This window comes from Spodoptera frugiperda, chromosome 27 (genome assembly GCF_023101765.2).
Source record: "Spodoptera frugiperda isolate SF20-4 chromosome 27, AGI-APGP_CSIRO_Sfru_2.0, whole genome shotgun sequence".
Classification (NCBI taxonomy): Eukaryota; Metazoa; Arthropoda; class Insecta; order Lepidoptera; family Noctuidae; genus Spodoptera; species Spodoptera frugiperda.
In genome coordinates, this window is record NC_064238.1 from 7,863,317 (window position 1) to 7,888,146 (window position 24,830).

General features: G+C 35.7%; 1 protein-coding gene across 3 annotated transcripts; it reads left to right on the forward strand.

Annotated features, from left to right (window-relative positions):
- LOC118263503 (delta-sarcoglycan) lies at positions 1–24,041 on the forward strand. 3 transcript variants are annotated; one of them, XM_035575534.2, is made up of 7 exons: positions 1–280; positions 1,262–1,776; positions 21,168–21,393; positions 21,469–21,658; positions 21,768–21,960; positions 22,496–22,619; positions 22,878–24,041. In XM_035575534.2, exons 2-7 carry the CDS (start codon positions 1,691–1,693, stop codon positions 23,067–23,069), a joined length of 1,011 nt encoding a protein of 336 aa, XP_035431427.1. In that variant the 5' UTR covers positions 1–280; positions 1,262–1,690; the 3' UTR covers positions 23,070–24,041. The 3 variants fall into 3 exon arrangements, with proteins under 3 accessions (XP_035431427.1, XP_035431429.1, XP_035431428.1); XM_035575536.2 differs by having other exon boundaries at positions 1,654–1,776; XM_035575535.2 differs by having other exon boundaries at positions 36–100.
- The last annotated feature ends 789 nt before the right edge of the window (positions 24,042–24,830 follow it).

Genomic DNA, 24,830 nt, shown 5'->3' on the forward strand with positions numbered 1-24,830 from the left:
GTACAGAGCTCAGTCGGCTCTGAGCCTTGGAGGTGAGTGCACGGAACACTCTGTCCGGATCCGCGCCGCGAGCGTAACTTAGTTCGTAACGCGGGAGAATGTAGGTTGCATCGTATTCTAAACTTTATGAGTGATTTATAAATGAATGCTGACGTATAAATTCACAACTTTCATTACAAAATATTCCCATTATTTTAAAATAAGCTTAGAAAGCTATATTAACGTGAACTTTCATAATTACACGGCTGCGGCCAATGTATATTGTTGGCGAATAATAGGAGTGAGTATTGATAAATTCTTTTAAATTACAAAAATAAATCTGAATATTTTACTTTACTTTTAATAAAGTAATTGTACTGTTATGAAAATGGGTTTAACGGATAGTTTTCGCAATATATTCCATTCGGAATATTTTCGTACTGATTAACGTCGGTTTCGTTAGTCGGTTTGCGAAATAAAATTACCCCAGTCTGTAAATTAAATTAAATTGTGTTGCTGTATCTTGTAAATAAATAAGAGGGAATGTAAATCGTAGTTAGCGTGGCCGAGCGGCGGCGGCGCGCGGGGCGCTCGCCCGATCCTGGCATATTTGCTGTTTCGCCGACATTCCCCAGTTAATTAAAGCCCATTTGTACACTGTCTTGCGAAATATAATTTATGAAACGAGAAAACATTTTATTTAACCTTTAGGAAATATTTGGTTCTAAAAATATCCACTTTTATTAGTTAGAGATTCTTAATTATCACATAATTTATGAGTCACTGTTGGGGACTTGATTAAAGACGAAACATGGTCTTTTGCTACATTTTGACATGTTCATTAATTTTTATGATTGTCGGCTGCGTACAGCTAAGCGCAGAAGGTATTGATAAACAAGTAGAAGCCTCCACTCCACCTCCTTGTCGATTCCAAATAAGCCCGCCTCGATCCCAAGCTCCGCCTACCCGTAGAAGATAAATAAGTGCTTATGTAAACAGTTTTATATATCCCCCTTGTATACAGGTATATTGTCCTCCAGTGTACTGCCGAGGAAATGGTTATATAAGCCTCTACAAGACTGGGAACATGCGTCTTGATATATGGCTTATGTACCTCTAATTATACGCTGCTCGGTAGCTTTGAACAGTCAGTACTTAGTGTTATTTGGTACCAAATCTTGGTACTATAAGAATACTAGTGTAAAATATAAACGTGCTAACTCTCAGTAAAATATCTCTCGAAGAAAAAGAACGTAGTTTCACAACTGAAGTTTCGTTTCAGATGTACGATTTAACACGATAACACTGTAAACAAAGTTTAAACAATAAATCCATAACGGACGAGTACCGACGCAATACGAAATGTCCATGCTGCGCTTGATTTTACAAAGTGAACAAACACAAAGGATATAAATCTAGAACAGTTCTTGAACAGGACAATGTTAACAAACAAAATCAACAGAGCGGGTGAAACTTTCACAGCTAAGAAGTCGAAACTGTGTATACAATGTCGGTGGAGAGCAGCGAGCTCTAACAAGCCGGCCATCCGAACTTGTTAAACGTGGCCGGGGAGTAATTCACCGAAGCGGTCACTAACTGAACACTCAGACAGTTGGGGAACGTCCGCGGCTGTGTGTGGCAAGGCTAAGGCACAGATTTGTTTCTGCATGGCAGGCCGCAGTGTTGGTGGCGCGCGGAGAATGGCCCGCGGATGATGGACTCGCACTCGCTAGGCCGGAGTCGGCAGACTCCCGCCGCCAGGAACCACATTGTTTACACCGACCATAAAGGACGAAAGTGAGTATCTTTTCGCATTTTCTTACTTCTTTTACATGCTTTTGTCTTTGCCGTCGTAAAATATGATCGAAATATTATTTTAGGGCAGATTTACGGTTAAAAGTACTGTAAAACATTTTAGTGACTCATTTGCTATAGATATTGATTTTATTTAAAGTATGACAGGAAAGCGGCAAAGGTGTATGTGCTATTGGCAACTTTGTACTTCCCGGAATTTTACACACTGGGTATGGAATTATGTCATAATGCCAAAAAAAGCGTGCGACCGAATTCGTACCATTATTTTTAAATAAAATAAACCTTTTGTCATGATAAAATACTTTTATACAAAAACAAAGTTAAACTGATAAAACTGCTCTTCTATTTTTGTGACATATACATGTAATTTCGAAGACGATGGAGTTGTTATTAAACTTAATGTTAAGTAAGTGTAAACTAGGTATTTTCACGTTTAACTAGAGAACTGTAGAACTTTTAACTGTATGGATACGGCTAATAGTCAATTAAATCTCTTAAAAAGTTTTTCTAAATATAGCACTGAGTAAGGAAAAATCTAAAATGTACTTTTAATTACTTTGTTATTTTGTTTTCGACTAGATAGTATTCATTAGTAGTTCTAGGAAAGTTCCGTGGCTTCACAATTATCTAACTTTGTAATATTGTACGAATTAGGTTTCGAACTCGAGACCTGTGGCTCTATCCAATGAAATTACGTTATTTGTGCTAAATATTAAGGATTTTATTTTATTAATATTATTCATAATCACAGCTATGTTTTGGTATTGTTTCTACGGCTTTATACTTTTTTCATCATCATCAACAGCCTGTATGTGGGTACTGCTGACCAAACGCCACTTCTCACATGGAGAAGGTATGATGAGCATTAATCACATCGCTTGCTGGGTTGGCGATTTCACACTTATAATCAGAAATTATAAGCCTAGGTTTCCTCACGATATTATCCTTCACCGTTTGTCTTTACGTTAATGTTTACACTTTTTTAGAGTTTCGATTTTAGACACGGGGGAACATAAAGGGTTTTCTTTCCTGAATAGCTTATATTAAAATACCTGTGTCAGGTAAATAACTTTCCTTTAGAATTCGATACTAAATAATGTAATTTTTCCCACTAGTATTCGAAATGTTTAGTTATTTTCTATGTTGCAGTACAGAGTAAACTGTCTTAAAATGAGACGAGTTCATTTAAAAGTATTTAAAAATAACACACAACTTCCACACAATATGTTTTCCTAGACTGAAGTGCAATGGTTGTTGCTGGTCTTTTAGAATAAAAACATAACTGGAATTTATAGAAATAAATATTTCCTAGAAAATAAGACAATTCTGAGAAGTTTCTCCTACTTTTAATTTCTCGAAAAAATAAAAATCTTTTATATAAAAACAAGCCCAGCAACAATAGGGATGATGGATATGAAAATAAAAAAATCTAAATAGTGCGTCAGTTACGTAATGAATAAATGTTAGACAAGTATTTTTTAATTTTTCATATAAGATAACAATACTTATATAAAACGAATCAAAGTTTAGGAGCGGGAGCAAATACGTCATTTCTACTTGTAAAACGTATCTGCCTAGAAGTAACGTCACGCGATATTTTTAAACAATATATCTTCCAAAGTATTAAAGTAAAAAATACATGTCTAATGTTTTAAAATAATCTACAAGCCGGACATTAAAATAAAAATGTGTCATCTATCCTATTAAAATAATCTTTATTACATAAAACTTATCAAAAGTGCGAAAAGTTGTTACAAAAAACGAATGCAAAACAGTAGATAAATAAATCAAGTCTAAACCATTTTTTATTGGCAACAATTAATAAATGGGGACGATATTACTTTATTGGGCGTTTGGATTGCGGTGAAATAATAACTACCGCCGTCGGTCGCGACTGGGAACGTTTAAACCAAACAAATGAGTGCTATTATTTCTCTCAATTTAGTCTAACAAGCAACTTAGAGTCAAAGGTTCGACGAAGCGGCGAACTCAATGGCCGTGAATTTTGTAATCTTCATTAATTTCAACTGAAACTTTACTCTCGCCCTTCCTACTTGTTCCTGCTAATTTAACATTTGCAGGAACAAAATTTTTCTTTTAAATATTGTGCCATGTTTATCGTTTCATTATCACGATCATTTTTATTCAGGGCACGAAGATATAACTTTGCGTGAATGTGCGAATTATGTTTATATTCTTTCGCCTTCATTATGTTGTGCTCGGACGCACAAATTGTAATATCAAGTAAGGTGATATAAAGGACCAAAGTTTAAATAAGTATTAACACCTCATTTTAAATTTTAAATGGATCATATGTAAAAGTTGTAATGTAAGAAATTTTCATATAAATTAAAGCGTAGGAAGTTTGAAATTGCGGTCGGTAAGTAGAAACATTTAAATTCACTAGTCGGTCTTGTAATACTACTCCCATTGTCTGTACTACAAGTTCTTGTATGAGTTTTACTAGTCATTTACTGCACGTAGTATGTTCAGGTAACATTATTTTTTGATTAGAATTTTATGCTGCTTTAAAAAGTATTGGCATTCCTTTGAAATTCTTTATCGTATTTTGGTCTAATAGATGTTTTGAAAAAAGCTCCACTGTTAGTATACATATACCGGTTTATAATTGCGATTTGTCTTCTTAAATATAGGTATATGTATAGTGACCAACTATTAAAAAAGTGGTTATTACGCTAACTACATCTCTACTTCACCTTGCTACTTCGGGTCGGTTCAACATGGTTGTACATACTTTTTTCCATTTTTTCCATTCTTCTCTACCAAACATCATTCTACCACAGACTTTTTTCTCTTTCATGTCATTCTTCTCAAAATCTATCCCCAAAAATAATATAATGAGGTAACTTCAATTTTGCAATACCTATTCAATATATTCATTTTTCTCTGATCGTTTCCTACCTATGAGAATATACTTAACGAATAATAATTTTCATTGTATGAAAACCTAATAATACCTACTTCAATATTTTGATAGTATTTCAATTAGATAATTAAATGAATTAAAACAATATCAATAATTTAGCTGTATTTGTTTGATACAGCGCGTTGTTTGAAATACAAATTTAGTAATTTAACAAGCCATTGTTTTATGACTAATTTAAATTATTAATATTTGATTAACTCCTCTAAAACGGATCTATTTAACTAAAGCTAAATAGTTTTAACAAATAGTTTACTGGTAAATCTATATATTTAGGTTTTAAATTAAGATTGTCTTGTAGGCTATCGCGGCAGCACCTCGCACCATTAGTAAAAAGTTTAAAAATACAATTGCATTACAAGTTCTTTGGTTGCAGATGGCAGTTAGCAATAATTTTTATTTAGAGTCCTTTATTTAATTATATGTAATTTATTGAAGTAATTGAACTGCACATAATTTTATACTCAGGTATTAACTGATAACATCATAATAATATATGGGCAGAACCTTTATGCGTATTATAACTCACGCATCATAAAAGCTTTAATTAAATTAATTAAATACGTTTAGCAGAAAATATTCATTAATGTATTCAACTCCTTAGAAAATTATTTTGTCTGCTATAAATCTAAATGTCAACCTCAGAAAGGATTAGTTGTGATATATTGCTGTGCATGTAAATTCAAATACTGCAGGCGTTAGGTTGTGTGTTGGCAACTTTCCTTTGTGTTTGTAACGCGTATTACGTACGAATACAATACAAAAAAAGTGTAGTAAGAAGTGAATAATGTTGTTTGTTATAATAATAAAGAGATCAGAGTGGGTGCCGACTGCCGAGTGGCGACGGGCGAGTATGTGCAGCGAGCAGTAGGGTGGCAGGCAGGCAGGGAGCGCGGCGGTGTGAGCTCCGTGAGCCACCGAAGGACAGCCGAGTTACTTGTACACAGTTTCCGTTAGTCACATTTTCGCAACAAGGTATTCACATTTCGAGGACTGGAAAGTTGGCGTTATCGCGTTTAAAATAGAACGACAAACACATCTAACTTTGTGATGCAAAATGAACTCGACGAACTGGACAAACCGTTTCGTCTGCTTATTTTATTTCGGCTGAAAAGGCTCTGTTGCATTTAAGTGATTCTTAAAAGGCTTAAATTGGATGTGGTGGACTGACAACGGCTGTTTAAAATGTCATAAAGTATTGCGGACAGTTTCAGGCTTTCGTAATTTATACTGACGTTGAAAAATAAATTATCACACTCACGAAATGTGTTTGGAAAGTAAAAGAAAAGAAGTTAAAACAAGTATTTTGGAGAGTGCCGTGTAATAAAAATATAGAATTACATTCACATCTTTATGCGATGAAAGTGTAACATATTCAGAGCCGGTCTCGACACGTACCGAACTCTCTGAGAACATTATAAGTACGGGTAAGTGCACAAATTGATTTATTGAAGTTGAGCGGGTTCAGAGTTGCGCCTGAGTATTCACAGTTCTTTACGTTACACAGATAAAGTGGAAATAAAAAAGAAACTTCACAAACAGAAATCCCCTTGTCGCGAGATTTACGAGCCGACGCACCTCCGGCGCAAATAACTTATGTACATGTAAATTTTATGTTCCGTTGAAACAAACGCTCGTAGGTACTCAGGGAAATCTCTTGTAGCACACCGTGTCAATTACGAGCCGCGTACTTGTACGGCGTACAGCGTACAGCGCGTACGTCACCGCGGTCGATCAACAAATTAGGTTAACGATCAAAAATTCCGAACAACATTAGCGATCAATTTCCAACTAATACAATTGAAGGAAAGTTTTAGTAAAACCAACAATTTGTTTTATGAAATCTGAATGTATAGCATCCAAGTAAACGTGATCATTTTCTTGATAATTATGTAAAGTCACGCAAACTGGGTTTTAGATGGTATGAATCCTAGTATAATGAATTTTCTTCGTGGGACAATGGAGCTGATAATGGGCATAATATTAGGTAATCGTAGTTTTTACGACGGAATCATTATGATGGTAATAATAGGCTAATTGGGTAACAGATTCACCTGCGAACGTGTATTCGTTCTGCATAAAAAGTGAGCTTAATTGAATTGCATGGCAAGTGAGGCATCGCCATAGCTAGCAGGAAGTGGATTTTGATGTTGTTCTGACGTGATGTTTATTCATTGAATTAACATCCCGCAAATGCAAGCACAATTTAAGCGCTATTTTCCCGGCATTTCTGTTTGTCAATTAAAATATTTGGAATCACGAAATCATTTCAGTAGCGGTTTATTTGATTACTCGAATCGAACTCCACAAAAGATTGCAATTTGCAATGGCATTATTATTTTCTTTAGTTTGGTAAATTGCAAATATATTATTACTGTATCTGTGGTCATATCGTTGTGATTCTAAATTGAGCGGCAAATTTAAGTACCGCTACGTGACAGTTTCCATATACGAGTGATTAGGTAGAAACTTAAACACAAACTAAATAAAACTGTTAAAAAATATTACGTAATCAACTCGAAAATAGATCTAATACTATTCAAAAGCACGTCAGATTTTTATCATATAATCCAGACACATGTTCGGAGTCCATACCAACGCGGCATAATTGTCAAAGTAACAATTGAGTAGGTGTGAACCGCAGCGCGAGCGTAGCGTGCAGTGTGGCACGGAGCGGGCTCGCAGCGGCGCGGCGCGGCGCGAGGCGCCTGCGATTTGTGTTGCGTGTCACGTCCTCACACGGCTTTGGCTTGTTTACCCGCCCAGCCACGGGCCGAACATTCCATACCCAGACATTATTGTCGCCTTCCATTCTCTTTTGACTTTCATACGTGAAATTTTTAACCAAACTTCACATGCATCGCAACAAAACAAATGTTATTCTCTCTAAATGAGATGTGAATATATTTATTTGCAATACGAGAGATAAACAACAATCGGTGTGCTGAGAGGAATAGATTTATCGTGCGCAATCACAGATCAGATGTTGGTATTCGGAGCAAAGCCCCGGGGAGCAGGCTTCGCATCGACTGAATTATTTACACTCACGTTACTCTTAGACGATGCGAATCTGCGAAGGTATGCTGCACGCGTGAACTGAAATATAATTTATATTTCGGTTAATATCGATGATTTTATCAATATGTTTTGGTATAACTTGTAGTAATTACTTAAAGAACAGAGTAATTCTCACAGCAAAGCTCTAATACCCAATTCAAGAACACGTGCCTGAAATTCCACAAAAGTCTAAGAATTGGTATAAAATTAAACGATACTTAGCTCGATTAAGGCACAAGCCCAAAACCGAAACTAATTAAGAGCAAGTTAATTTGTATTCCTACAGCCATAACAGGGTTTTAACACGTAATGACAACAGTACTACAACTAGAAATGAAGTTTAAAATAACTTCAAAGCCTAATAATACTAATCTAATCAATTCACGGAATAGTTGAACAGCTACAAACAAACATAGAGCTCTTGATATTCGGTGGCGCAAAGCCTCAAGTGAGCAAAAGTGAGTAAGTTGTCGTTACGGAGTGTATGAGTGGAAAGCCGGCCAACTTGGTCCCAACTAACTTCAAGTGCTTGTAAGTAAAGCGTCTGCGGGGAGCTCGCCTTCGCGAATTACTTCCAAGCGATTTCGCGATTTCGAAATGATGAGTTAAACTTCAACATCTGCCGCCGCCGAATAAAATGATAAGTCTATGTGTATTAGCGTGGTTGTGTTCCGTTTATAGTTTGTGCCAGGTAATAGTAGTGATGTATATGGTTACCTAGTTTTAAAACTTAAAATGACTTTTTACTCACAGGCGTAAAATCACTTAAATAGTGCATAAATATAATCGTTTTTTTCGATGTTCTCGGTGTATGCTTAAGGTGCTTTTCCACCAGAGATGAGCTTTGTTACGTTGCTGTGGATGTGTTTGGCTTCCACGAATCATATTTATTGGTTCACATAACTTAGCAATGGTGGAAACGGATTCAGCTAAGCTATGTTTTTTTATATTTCTATGGATGGGTGCTATGGATGGCTTCCATACTATTGATACATCGCATACTCGAGCTGCGCATCTACCTCACACGGCTACTTGGCGACGGTGCATCTCCTTGTACATCTTCCTCGCACAGCTACATAGCTTAGTATCATTGGAAATGGTTACATAGTTTCACAGCTTAGCTATAACATCTTCGTAGAATACCTATATAGTTCATTTCTGCTGGAAAAGCACCCTAATGATTCCTTGCCGATAAATACGGGCAATATGTTATATTATGCACAATAGATTTATCTGTGATTTCCGAGGAAATACATATTATTGAACGCTATCGAGTCATCATTAGTTGACATTCAATTCTACTTATGTATGCAGGACCATTGAACAGCAACTCTCTGAATATAATAATAAACCAAATTTCAAAAGCATTATTCCACAATGTTAGCGTGTTCAATTTATCAATTACTAACTAACGCGCGCTGAAAGCAAAGTTTTGGGTAAACTAATTATAAAATTGTGGTCACCTGTTAATATGAATATAATTCAATTTTACAATCCATGAAATGCTAATTGATGGAAAGCTGACAGACTTAATGATTCATTTCATTCAGCGTGTAATGTTGTTACGTATTGGCTCGGCGCAGTAATTCACAATGGATGGACTAATTATGACAATATAATAAATATCGAGTGTGAATTTCATACTTTGGATCAAGTTCTGCAGGGAGTTTGTACTATTCTCGAAGTTGTTTAAAAGCAATTTGATTTATTGTCTTGATATAATTAATGGAGATTCAACGTCAATGTCACGCCTTTTATCCCCGAAGGGGTAGGCACATTACGGCACGTAATGCCACTGTACAATGTATTCTCACTTTTCACTATTTGTCTTATAAGTCTCATTATTATTATTATTTATTTATTATAAAAAAGAAATACAGCATTTTATTTATGACAATCAAATAAAATTCATGTAATAGAGCGTGAGCTTATTGTCATATACTGGGCACAATTAAATTTATAAAATTAATGGAAATTTTAACTTTAAAATCATTCTTAAAGTAAGCTTTATATTTAGTAAGTATTTTATTATTTATTAGTATAGTTTTGATGCTAGGCTACATATTGGAATTACTTTTAAGCTTCTAACTAATCTCATTAACTTTTTCTTAACCATACCAAATCGTTCATATAATTCACTTGTAATGAAATTCTTGTATCCAAGTGATTGACAGCTACATAAAAATTGTTTTAATTAACTTGAAGATAAATACTATTTGCGCTCGTTTATTGTCTTTCTTAATAAATGGCCTAACTTTACTTTGGTTAAATAAGACTATGAAAAATTATTCTCTCTGTGGACAACTTATGTACCTAATATTATATTTTTTTTATGTCTAACTCGAGGCAATAAAGAAAGATTGAATTAGTTTTTATTGTCTTAATAACAAGCATTAAGACGAATAAAAACGGATGGTTTAGCTATGAATATCAATTCTCTCAACCTTTCGCAGTTAACTTCTTGGTCACATAACATCTTGATGTTTAATTTAAAGGTAAATAACTTTAAGTGTTTATAACTTTAACTGTTAAAGAAAACTGTTGAAGGCAAATCTTCCGCTAAGCGTTGGTCACCAGTGACCGACATTTAGCGGCGGTTAACGTGTTAAATTCGTAAAATTTACATTCAAACTAATAACAAATTAAATCTAATTAAAATAAAACAATTAAATTATACTAAAATAAAACTAAACAGTTTGTGTTTACGTATTAAAAACAATACTATAAAAGTGCATCTAAAAACTTCTAAAATATAATTTTGTTAATCAACCATAACCAAAATCAGTAATTTATATTACTACATATCGGTTCAAAATGCATGTGTCTATTCTGACTTCAAGGTCATATTAATTGACCTTAACTTGCACAATTAGGGGTTGTCCCGAACTAATCACAATCGTTGTCACTGTAACCCATTGACCCCAGCGAGGGTCGGAAGGGTAACGTTCCTGGGTAAGGTAAGGGTAATTTTCCTCACTGGCGTAGTGTCACCGCTACGCGACGCAATACGCGATTGAGAGACACGTTATTGTTATTGCTCAGGTTCTTATTATCGGCACACAGAAAAAAACGCTGTATTGAGTATTTTAAAAAAGGAATAGATTCGTTTTTTTTTTAAAAGCATTTGGTATATTCTTTTCAAAATAGTTTTCCATCTGTTGCTTTTCCCACGTATTTGTCTCTTTAAAGTTTTTTTATTCTGAAATAATTTACAGCCAGTAATGTTTCTAGACAGGTAATTGTTTGTTCCATCTTCGACTGCATCTTCACTTACCATCAGGTGAGATTGCGGTCAAATGCCTGGCTAGTTTTAGATAAAAAATAATCTGAAATCCGTGTAACAATTTCTGATCACCGATTCTGTATTATATTTCCCTAATAAGCATTTTCTTGGTATTCTACCATCACCTATTCTACCTTTTTTAACCGCGCCGTCACTATAAATAGAAATAATTAGCCTTATAGTTGCAATCATTCTCGAAACCGGAGACACACTTTCATTCGAAGTTGTAAGAAATTAATCTGTATATAAGCGTCATATTATACAGTATAATCCTCGGAATTGAAAGATCAGTAGCGATGCATGAGCAGCGCCGTCGATCCCGTCGGGTAAGCGTTGTTTTATGGTCGTCGTGCCGCCAACAAAGTTCGGCAACTGCTTTATGATCCTAATTTATAAGTGAGCGGCGTCGGGAGTATTTACGACTCTTTTTGGACTCGTCCCACGAGTGCGTTCAGCCTCGCATTACATGTACTGCCGCCACACTCGGTTAATACGTAAAAGGTTTATAAAAATGAACTTTATTTTAATAGTAGTAGAGTGTGTTTTTTGTTAATTTAATAAGTTTGTGTTCCGCTAATATTTGTGCCTATAAGCCAATTTATAGCGAGGAGTAGTTGAGGAAGAGTGTGTGCAAGTTTGTGGTTTGTTTCAATGGAGTTGTGATTGTTCAACAGTTTGTAATATAAATATTTATTGTTTTTGATATTGTACTCAATTATTGTAGACATAGAATTCTTAATTGATTGGTTCCTGTCGACATAGAATTAATGAACAATGTTTAAGAATAATTTCAATAAATCCGTTTTAAATATTGTTCAATTTAGCACGCTTATATATTTAACAAATTAAGCTTTAAAATGTGTTCTCATGAACAAAATGCACAGCCGCTTAAAATAAATGATCGTTATATTTTTATACATTACTACGTATAATTTATTACAATTTGCACATGTTGAAACTACTACTATTAAAACAATGAAATTGAGATTTTTAGAATTTATTGTTAAGCGTGGTATAATTTAGCATTGGATTTATCACAAAGAATTTTAATACAAAATCCCTAAATAAAACTACCTCGATTTTCTATATCTATATTTGTTACAAAATTACAATTCCAACGGAGTTTACGCTACTGTAGTTGTATGATACAGAGGAATTATTCAGAACGATGACAGAAGACATTATGAACATGTCACAATACACAATCACACGACGGCTGGACACGAAGAGTAGCAAGCTGGTGATTTACAGTCCCCGAGCTGAGGGAGTGAGGGTTAGGAGCATAAATTAATTTTCAATTTCCCTTTGACATTTTGCTGAGTCGAGCGTCATGTCAGAGTTACCCGGTTACCCCGTACATGACACGCGGTACCTATTCGATGCACCCACGATACTCGAGCGATAATCCCGTAAACTGTTGGCTGTTGCTAGAAAAATATTTAAGAGTTGAGGTTTGGTTTGGAGAAGAAAATGTGTTTTGTTATATAAAAAAAATTATGTTTGTTGGATACATTCATCTAATCCAATTTTATTTGCTTAGCGTTTTAAAGTATTCTCAGTGTTTGAGCGTTTAGTGACTGTAGCATATAAATAGTGTTCTACTATAAAATAAATAAAAACCACATGAATAAACACATCAAAATAAAAGCCACCGTATAATTACCGCTCACCAAAACGACCCACCTGCACGGCGACAGCACAACAAATATAAATATTAAACTACTATACATTACGCTGTAATGTATGCAGATTAACATCGAATGCAGTCAATAGGCCACAATTTGGCGCCGATAGAAATATTAGAGCGTGCGCGAGTTACGAGTAGAATGCGGTACAGAATGCAACATGCAAAAGCCATTGAGTAGCAGAGAGTGAATGGGTGTCCTCGGAACGCTGGGTGGCCGCCACCCGACTCCCGGCCCATTGTGCCGCCACACAACGTCACATAACTTTGTTGTACTCGCCGACATTCTTGTCTAAATAAAACAATATACACTTAAACAAATCTGCAGTTTGTGCCTGTTGTTTGAGTTTGAGATATGAGTACTCACCTAGACAAACGGAAAATGATGCTGTTTTGCTAATGTCATATGAAACATAGATTACCTAATTAGTTTAATGGTAATATAAACGGACAACATTGCTAAAGTAAACACCCAGATATCTAATTCTAAGACAAACATTTCGATATCAACTCTATGTTTGAACAAAACTTTTACAAGCCGTCCAATATTGGGCGCTTGAAGTTTAAGATACAGCGTAGATAGGACGCGTAGTTTCGTCGTAGCCACGTAGCTACAAACAGCTACGAGGTGTAGCGGCGTAGCGGTGTAGCGGTGTAGCGCTGTCGGTTCGGCGGTGCATTGGTTCAAATATCCGTCGCTCGGCGATGGCTCACCGACACGAAGGAGGAAGGAGATTTCAATGCACTTGATTTATGACCCACATAATGGAGCGCTACGCTGCATTTTGCTGCATGCAACCACCGTCGGCGTCGGCCCTCCACGCTAAACATCCTCTGTATTTATGAAATGTACACAACTAAACATAATTTGATCATTTAAATACGTAATAGCAGCTCCGATACTGTATTACCGTCTGCTATTATGTCTGTGCAAATTGTTCGCGTAGTTTGTGTTGTTATTGTTGTTTTCAGTTTTAGAGTAAATATATTGAAATATCGCTGCAGCGAGTATAAAATTACGTGAGCATCGTGAAAGCGAACCATGTCTAAAATATATTAGGAAGGGTGCTCGGTTCACAGTCTTAGCGATGCGTCATTGGCAAATTGAAAACTTAATTTATAGCTCTCCCATCGTCTGAGCTTACACAGCTTACTGTGGGGTGACAGCCTGAGTGCTGCGGATTTTCTTATTTCGAAGGCGCGGCCTACACGACTACACGACGGCAACGTTCTCACTGAAAATGTTCAGCGAAAACATTAACCGACTTCTTTCATTGGTATTACCACCTTTTTCTCCGCGAGAAAGTTAAAACACGAAAAGATTCCTTGAAAAGCGTTCCGTTGTATAGAATCAGGTTTCTTTAATACGGTGCATGGTGTTTTAAAGGGAGTTAAATAGTTTGCGTTTGGCATTGTGATTAATATTTAAGCTTTAATATTAAGCAGATATTTATTCTGGTTACTGTACTGAAAATCGTGTATTTTACATGTTTTAAAATCTTTGAATTCAGTCCACACCCGTTTAGGAAGATAAGGAAAAACTTTTGTTATCGTATTATTTTTAGTGCTAAACTTTGCTAGTACTAGAAACACCTATTCGTATAAAACAGTAAGTCAGCAAGCTGCCATAAATTCAGCTTCGTGTGTAGTGCAAGATGTAGAGCATACATTGCATTGCATCGCTACACGTGCTCGTGGAATGTCAAAGGTATACGCAGTGAAATATTTGTCGTCACTGAATGGTATATTTTACCAATACGGATGCAAAGCAAAAAGGTCGTGAAAAATGGAAAAATGCAGTTTTGTGAAAAGGCCGGTGTGTATGATTCTAGAAACATCTGTCAGTGGGAATGTGTACGGTATTCGTGGCGCAAAGTGCTACGTTATTCAACTTAATAGCCATTAGTTTGGTTCGTTAGCGGAATATTGCTAACGAATGTGCGGCGGCCGCGCATTCCGGCCGGCGGCGCGTGTTGAAACGCTCAATTAGCACACGCTGCTAAACTATCCCCACCTAGCGCTTCTATAAAATACCAGTAATTTCATACTACCCACTGTATCTGTCATAACGCGCAAACAATGCGCTCTATTCTGTTTACTGCAGTTGCACCAGACAAACCACGTTACACGTATCCAGTATACATACGTAACTACGTAGGTGTTACCAGCTGGCCAGGATTTTGTTTGTTTGCAAACTATCCGGTTTGAAACAACAAAGAGGAAAAATTTTGCTTGTATCTTCAGTTCTGTTTTTCCAATTTTATTATTATTAGCTTTCTTACAAATCACAAAGTAAAATAAATGGTACAATCACAAAAAAGAAATCAACAGGAATCGTCGCTATTTATGCTTACGTAAAATGGTTATGGGTAGCAACCATTTTGTTCCAGCTTTACGAATTTATATTTCTTCACATCAATCTCTTTAAATAATACGATACATCTCACTCCAAATGTTGAGGGGTTTTTTGCTGTTATTACTGCATTCAAAATTTAGCACCGAATATGAAATGATGTGCTTTTATGGCGAGAATACTTCGCCTTTCTTTTCTAGCTCCATGCAGGCTGCTTTTAGTTTTACACCTGGTGGGTGTTAATTTTCAGGGGCGGTGGAATGACTAGTAAACTGAGAAAATTATTATGATTTACAAAAATATTCTATTTGTATGCTAAAATTAAAATGTTGGAAATTAATAGATATAATTTGTACTTTAATTATTATGTCATATGACATAAAGGCATGGTCCGTAAAGTATTTCTCTCAAATTGTGCTCGAAAACAGTTTAAAGTAGTCAACTTTACATATGTGTGAGCATGTAACCTATTCTATATAATTACAGTACTTCTGTGAGCAAACATTTCTGGTACACCAATTTGTTGCTTCATACTACCTAATTATAGCTTCGATATTCGAGTCTACAGATGTTATCCTAAAATCAATATAAAGTCGATGTGTATAGACACAGGCTAAATTGCAGCTATGAGAAGGGTTACCACACTATTTATTCATTCAGAAATGTAGGCATTGTTTTTTATTTCTAAATAATCCATAGTTTAAAAAGTACATGATATAATTTTTGGAATTATTTTGTCAACGTTCCTATAGAAGTTTTGTTTCGAAATACAATTCATCAGATTCAGTAACAGTACTCACATTTAAGTAGTATTTCATTATCTCCATTTATTCTTCGAAAGAGGAAAAGGTTGCCTTATTAAGGAGAATCTGGCAACAGAGGAAGCTCAAAAGTCGAGCTACCGTGATGGGGGATGATTAATATGGCTCATTTGCGGTGCCCACCCCTCCGGCTACCGAGCACGACTACGAGCTACGAGGCTACGGGCTACGAGCGCCGCTACGAGGCGATGCTACGTGCCCGTCTCTGCGTACATCGTTTACGCTTCCGCACAGAGAATTTATTAGATTCCACCCCATTTCTACCTTTTATCTCTATTATGTATTTAATGCAATAATATAACATTCCTGACACATCGTAACATTAACTAATCGTAAGCGGAACACTGCATTAATCAGTATTAGCATTATTTGCCTTTCATTCTCATAAGTGTGAAATTTTATTAGCAGAAGACGATGAAACTGCGGGAACATAATATAATCATGTTTTCACAGTTGATCTAAAGCAAAAAGTATAAAGACGAGGGCAACCGGTGGGTATTATTCGTGTAATTGGTTTCTAATGCCGCGTAAACCCTCCAAACGTGTTGGGAGACTGGACTGGGAGATAAAGTGAAGGAACCTTCTCGCGCAGATTTCACCTTTTTATTTTCCCAAGTCTTGTCGAAAAAATGTTCGGCTTTATAATAATTGCACCACTTTAGGACTTGGATAAAAAACGTGTAATATTACGTTTGCGTGATCAGAAATAATGTTAAAAGTTTAAACTAAGAAACCACAGACCTTTTTAAAATTTAATCTATTTTAGGAATTGAATAATTTCCTTTCTGGGGAACACACAGGAGCGACAATTGGACACAAGGTTAAGTCTTCGATTCGACCCATACAAGCGTTTATTGGTAATTCGATTACGAAGGTCCTTGTAGCTCGGAATCAGGATTTCAGGCAATTCCAAAAACCTTCACTATTACAAAGCAAGAAGATTGGAATACAGCATGGATATAGCTATAGTTTTCCTAGTTGTGATGAATAAATATTTGAGGTTAAATATTTTACTTAGTAATTCGCGTTAAAAAACTTTTCAAGAGAATCCTTGTAAATATACCTGGTATTATGTTCGGTAGTGGGAAATGTAGATGGCTTTAGACGCTTTAGTACGCACAGTCGCCTTGGTTTGGCAGGCGACTGAATGAATGTACATTTTGGAGCTTCATGAGTCTCATTGTATCAGGCTTATCCTAAATCCTGAAGGCACTCGCTTCAAAGATTCCATGCGATGTTTCAATTCAAAATTTCTGTGAATATTATACCTAAATGATTATACCAAAATGATTTTTTGAAAATACATTTCTTAAACAACTTTTTTAAAAAGATGGAGTTATACATTGAAATCTTTTAAATTCACTTTCAATTGTTCTTAAAACGTTTTCTCGATATTCCAATGCATTGATTCAAAAAAACAAAGTTGAAATGGTTTGCACTATATGTAGTCTAGAATAACTGAATGTTCGCTGGATAAATATTCAGAACATGCATGTGGAATATTGAACCTCACTATCAACGGGATAGTGTTGTGTTTTAGGATAGTCTGTTATGCTATGTGTAAATCTGAATCTGGAAATTTTATGACATTATTTATATTTGATGGGCTGCTATCTCGCCGCTGGTGGGTAAGTGATGATGTGGCCTACAATAGAGCATAAGCAGCATAAGTCTGCCCATAAGCAACCTATTCACTCACATAAAATATAGACATCTGGACATGTCAGTTAAAATTGTGATTCCCGTCTTAGAGGCTTCTTATATTACTCATAATTTACTAATAATAATACAATCATAGTTTACACGAGGCTCTAAACAGTGTCTCTTTTACAATGTTTCACTATATGCCACACTCAGAGACTTTTAATAATTACTTAAACTACTCCTTAGTACGATACTGTTTCCTTACTACGATTTTGTTCCAAAAACAAATGCTAACGACTATATTAAGTAACCATTAAATGTACGGCGGTTAAACCATTTCTTAATTATCTACCACAGCAGCAGCTATTCACATTCACATTCAAAGCAGGCCGTTAACCAACTAGCATAATATTGTCAACGTCGTGCCACGACACAAACAAACAAAATTAACAACATAAGTAGGTGTATACAAGAAGATTGCCAGCATCGGAATCCCTTGCGGTCAGAGCACTCTGCGTGTCAACTCGCTGAAGTTTGCGCTGAGAATGCATTTTCTGTTAAGTACATTCCACATTATAAATAGCTATTGTCTCTGAACACTGATAGAACAGAAAAGGTAGGAATTTTATTGCAAATGGAGGTATGGTATTGTACACTGCTCACACAGGTATTATTGGGTGTATATAGGAGAGAAGAAAGACATTTTCAACCATATTTTTTATATTAAAACAACGTTGTCCCACATTAGGATTTTTTCCTGTTTCGTAGGTTTACCATATACATACACATGACACCCAGATCCGAAACAAAAATTTGTGGATCACACAAAGAGTTGCTCCGTGCGGGAACCGAACCTGCTACCCGCTGCGTGCCTAGCCACCACACCAACCGTGCAGTTAAAAAAGTTGTAGTTTAAAACACTTATTTTAGTAATCCCTAAAAACTAAATAGTATTTTTTGTTCTAAACTAGAATTTAGTCTGCCTAAACTACATATTTCTGTAAGAAAGAGTTTAGTTTATTATTTTACTTTGTAATATTATATCTTCTTTTAAGATTTTTCTTGGCTCTCCGCCAGGATCCGCTGTGTCGAAGAGATTGTCCTGTGTTCGTTACAAAACTACATAGATTATTTCACTTAGTCACTCAACTGGCTATTATAAAAGTTAGCATTCTTGCAATCAATAGTTTGTTTGTGCAATTTGTTCGTAAATTAATTGTAAGTATTATTTCTTTTTAGATAAATTATCCATGATATTGATTTCCCACTCTCTAACTAAAATGCAAAACCTTTTATGTATCACATTTGGTCAAATAAAGTAAAAACGTGAACACAAACTATAATACATAGGACATGATTGTCGCCGGTCGAGACGAGACACAGGAGGGTAATTCCTCTCCTCTGCTTCCTGTGATGCACTTGTAAATATATCCCTTACATCCTGAGGGAGCTTACTAGAATTTTTCAGTGTGCAATGCCCTGTCGTCCCCGAATCCTTGTAAATTTATGACGCTTGCTCGCTAACGGTGGCCAGTTTCACGAATATATGTACGATGGGCTATTTTCATATGCGTCGGATAGAAATATGTTTCGTATGACACTGAATATTGGGGAACAATCTCTATTAAATTTTTTCAACCATCATTTGGTATTCCGTCCATGTTGCTAGTTTAGTTTGATGTTAAAAATTTGATTGGAATGCTGGGTTAGGCTGTGAATTCTTTTGTTTTCACGTTGTGTTAGTGTATGGCATTTGACAGTTGCAAACAACGTTGTTTTAAGTGAATTGGTGAAGAAGATTTCATTATTTTGTTTAGAGTGTAACGTACCCTACATTAGATGTGATGTGGAATACTTGCTCTTAAAAAAAATGCTAGATGATTAGATGAGAACTATACAGTATAGAGTGAGAAAACTACACATATTACACTTTTCTATTGGAGCAAATAAGACTTTATTCTATTATTATCTTATAGTAGCAGTAAACAGATTTCAAAAATAGTAAATAGAAAATTTTCCTATACCCGCATACAAGTTCATGTAGTCGGCGTTAAGAGTGGAAGAAAATGTAATCTACGGCGACAACGGTACAGAAAGTGGCTGGCCATTAGCAGACATCTGATACAAGAGCCACTTGGCTTTTTTAACATTCTATTATGAAAGGTCAACTATGCAATATAATACAATACAAATTCTTTATTTTACAATAGTTACATTAAAAAATAATTAGTATCAGCTTTTGTTCATTATGTTATTATTTAAAAAATTGAGAGATTTTATTAAAAACATTTAAAAGCTACTGTTACTTTATACGTATATTTTTTTGCATTTTTTACTTAAGTATGATATTGCAGTTAGGAATCTAAATATTCAGTAAAATGCTCTTTTCGTTAGTCGAGCATAGAACCTTGTGCTATAACTCAATCGGCCCTTGCACCCAAGTTAATTCAAACAAATTATTGAATAAAATGCATAGTTTTCTAACACAATGCATTTACAACATTTACATAATAATAAACTCCAGTAATAAACCACGCTACACCATTTTGAAAATAGTAATTAAGAATTTATGACCACCATTAAAGTACGAGTACATATTTATTCCTGGCCTATAAAAAGGCTTGTTTTAAAAAACAATAAAATGATTTTAAAAATAAAACTGCATTTTATTCGCTGTCGAAGTAAAAACAGACGTTTTTAATGGTACGAATACGCGTGGAAGTCGTGTTGTCGAGCATATTTCGTTCCCCCCCACCCCCGCCCTACAAACTACCCCAAATTGGAATGTAAAACTGAACGAATGAAGCCAGTTTTATGACGATGTGTGTTAAATAACATTTAATAATCTCCTTTAACTTTAAATATGTTTTTAAACTGGTCCGGCTTTTACTGCGATAGATTTATATTTATTTTAATGTGATATTATGTTTTTTCTCCGATGAGGTTAGCAGGAGTATCATTAAAGGTTTTTTTGTAGAGCGAACCATTTCTAACATCACACTAATATTATAAACGTGAAAGTTTGTTTGTCTGTCAATCACGCTGAAACTACTGAACGGATTTGAATGTAATTTTGTATACAAACAGGGTATGAGCTGATTTGGGTGATACTTTTTATCCCGGGAAGCCGCTGGCAGAAGCTAGTCGTACATACTTTTCTTCTTTATACTTTTGTAGACTATTTCAAAATAATGTTGCATATAAATACTAATTATAGCGACACACTTATCAACAGTTTTCTTGCGTTCCACTTGTTTAACTTGAAACAACATTATGACTACAAACTAACTCGGACAAACTTGAGACACATATATTTTACTCTGTTAATTTAGATTAAATAACAAAGTTATATATAATAAGGTATCTACTATAATTAAGTTAGTTCTCCAAATACAACTTATGATGATGTACAATTAACGTTCATTTAGCGTATATGCGACCAAAAAACTAACCTCCAATAAGCAACAACAACCACTTAATTATTTTTTTACACAAAACATTGTAAAAACAGCAATCAATTCGAAACAGATATTGAGATTTTCCGACTGAATAGTGCATTGTTTAAAGCATAATGATCTTTCTTGCAGAATACCGTACGCTGACAAGATCACTCCGGAGCCGATACTGCACAACAATACCAGTAGGGACACAAAGGCTGACTCCATCAGGAACAGCTATAACAGTCAGTTCAAGGTAGGCATCTACGGCTGGCGGAAGAAATGCCTGTACATACTGGTCATGACTCTTATGCTGATGATGGTCATCAATCTCGCACTCACACTATGGGTACTGAAAGTTCTGGATTTTAATTCGGTAAGACATCGTTACGATTATTAAATTTTGGTACTTACTGTTATATTTTTTTTATGAATCTTTATTGTCTTTTAGGAAGGAATGGGCCAACTCCGTATAGTACCAGGAGGATTACAACTCTTAGGACAAGCTCTAATGTTGGATTCTCTCTTCGCGTCCACCATCAAGTCACGTCGAGGGTATCCAATTTACATGGAAGCTTCTCGAAATTTTACCGTTTCTACTAGAGACTCGCACGGACTGTTACAGAGTAGATTATATCTAGGTAAGTGCTAAGTGCTAAGCCTTTGTTTTGAATGGAAGCAGAGGTGTAAACGTTTTGTTTAAAAGAGCTCTTTAGTGGTGTGTATTCTAAATACTGAGAAACTTTTTAGGCCACGATCGTTTCGAAGTGAACGTGGGTCGGTTAGAAGTGCGCGACGCCCGGGGAGCGCTGTTACTCGGCGCGGGGCAGGACTCGGTCACAATCGGGGCAGAAACACTGACGGTGGTCAGCCCTGCCGGCGTCACCATACAAGCCGCCGCGCAGACACCCCTAGTCAAAGCCCCCCCTTCAAAACCATTGGTGTAAGTATATTTGTGTGTTTGTACTTTACCAAATTTACGAGCTTTGTCCTCGTCGCAGAGGAAGTTAGAACTCGTTAGTTTGAACATACAGTTATGTCAAACGCACCGACTGAAGTTTGTTGTCCGATCGAAAGCATGCCTTTACCACATGTTTCGCAAAATTTATTGGAACATTGCTGTTTATTTAATGACAGATTTTCCGAGTTTCCAATAAAGTGGTGGACAGTTAGTGTAATGAATGTCGTGATAAATATTTATAGGTTGAAATAAAAATATAAACCGTCGGAAAAAGAAGACAGACACTTTTGGAGTGAAAGATTTTAACTGGTTATTTTTGTTGGCTTTCTTTTAAGATAATAAGCAGTTTATTTTAGGTGGTCATTCATCAACAGCTAGCCGTTAAGAAATAAATAACCTAAGTGATTAGTCTTGAGTATTGTACAATCCATCATCCGAGTATATTTATACGACACTCCACAAACAGTGAAACCTTATTTAAACCAAACAAAAAGTACACTCCACCGTTCGCGAACAGGCTGGAGTCACCGACGCGTTCGCTGGAGATGCACGCAGCACAGAACATAGTGCTGGAGTCCCGCGCCGGCGACATCAGCGCCAGCTGCCTCACTACCTTCCGACTCAGATCCGTTGCCGGCTCGGTAAGCATCTGTTCTCATTTGTAATGAATGCTTTAAGATGAATAATATTTTTACCCGTTTTATGAAAAGTATATTATAAAAGAGATATGTTTGTGTTAATGCTAGAAGGAGTCTATTGGACCCTACCGGAGATAATCTCGATTAAGGTCCGGGTGTGGGAAAAATCTCAATTGGCGTCCTTGTGTGGATGTGTATGTAACCTTTTTTCAGTTTATCTAGTTTTTGTCAAATCGAAAACAATGTTTCCATTTATTCCAGATTCGTCTAGACGCACCCAGTATATTTATGCCAAAGTTAAAATCGGCGTTACCACTACCGCCGTCCGCGCACACGCACGATCCTCACCACCAGAACATTTACCAGCTGTGCGCATGCGCGAACGGCAAGCTGTTCCTCGCCCCGCCCCACGGCGTCTGCGCAGCACGAGAAGAGAGCCTTATATGCCGATGATGAATTTATATTGTGATCCTGTGACATTGTTGTTCATTGACGCTTTCTATTTCCTTTCTCAAGTTTCCAAGCGCTATGTACATGAACAAATATGCAATTATATTAGTTCATAGTGATGTGTCAACGTTGTGTTTTAAGGCGTAAAGTATATATCTATGAATGGATTTACATGATTATACGAGGTAGGATGTTAGGGGTTTAAAATTGAAAGCTTGTCACTGATTTAGTTTTAACAAAATTAATAATAGCTTGGTATTCTTCAACATAAATTAAATTCGTATTTAAGGGGTTTGGTATTGAAATAAACTTGTCCTAACAATAGTAAATAGCCGGTTGTCTTTGTTCCCGAGGGATTTCCAGGAAGGGCATGATTTCAATTTTCATTCCGCTTTAAGGCGCCCTCAGTGGTTTGTAAGTCTCAAGCCGGTTGTGCTTATCATTACGAATTGTGTAATATTCTGTTATTGGCTTCTGTAAAATGTTATTGTTATAAATTAAATTTAAATTTTCGATAAAAATACATTTAAACGTGTATTTTAAGTAAGATAACAACGATGTCAAATAAATGTAACGTAGAACGAATTACGAATAGGTGTGATGTTTGAGCCCCATGTTAGCGAATTATAACTTTCCAATTTATTTGTGTGTATGTCTGTACGTATACAAATAAGAGGTACTATACTTCTAGCAAAATACTGCAGTGGCTTGTTCTTCGTTTCGGTGTAAATATTTGTGTGAGAAACCGCTACTTCCACATGTTTATTCCGAGTTTGAATGTAAATGTAGAATAGGGATGATGACTCAGTCAAATATATTGTTTCCGTGTATAATTATACAAATAGTGATACTCCCGATCCCATTGATTGTTTTTCTAATAATTATAATAATTATAAAAGCGAAAGTTAGTGAAATTGTGTGCATGGATGTTACTCTATCACGTCAAAACATCTTAAAGGATCGGGATGAAATTTGGAACAGTTGAAAGATTGGGTCTGAAATAACGAATAAGCTACCTATCCTATGGCAACGCTGGAGAAGCTAGTAAGCTAATATACAAAATTCATAGGAACGTATCGATTTTTAAATAACAAAAACATTACTGAGGTGTCATCATCCCTATTGTATGTTAATCTTCCACAAGCGAACAAACGCTAGGCTAACTACATCCTCTATTTGTGTACACATATATCATTTAATCAGCTTGTTAATCACTCTTAATCAACTACAACGACTTTCGAAAACGTATCAATTCAAATCTATTGTAATAATAAAATCTAGTGCCTTTTGGATCGCGTTTAGAATAACGATTGGCTGTACGAACTTCAATTCATATTTTGTTATGCGTTGTGAATACTTCCATCTGATTTTAATGTTTACCACCCTCCATGTTTGTTGAACGAATTCGCAAACATACAAATCAATTTGTTTAACGTAATATATGAAAATGTTAGTGTTATTTCTGTTTTATTTATCGTAGGAGTTAACTAAATAATGCGTTGGATGTATTCCGCATATACTTCTTGTTTGTTTTCATATTTTAACGTGATTTGTTGCTGTATTGTTATCTATCTTTCTATGTATTTACTATGTAACTGTGCGCATCTATATGTTGAACAACAGGCCTATTCTTTTAACTATTACAACATATACCTACGAAGGTCAATAACCTATTCATGATGAATGTAAATTTTAATGAATAATGTCTTATTTTTCGGCTAAAAGGGTAAGTTGACGGGTCTACGTGTCATAGGGAACATTATA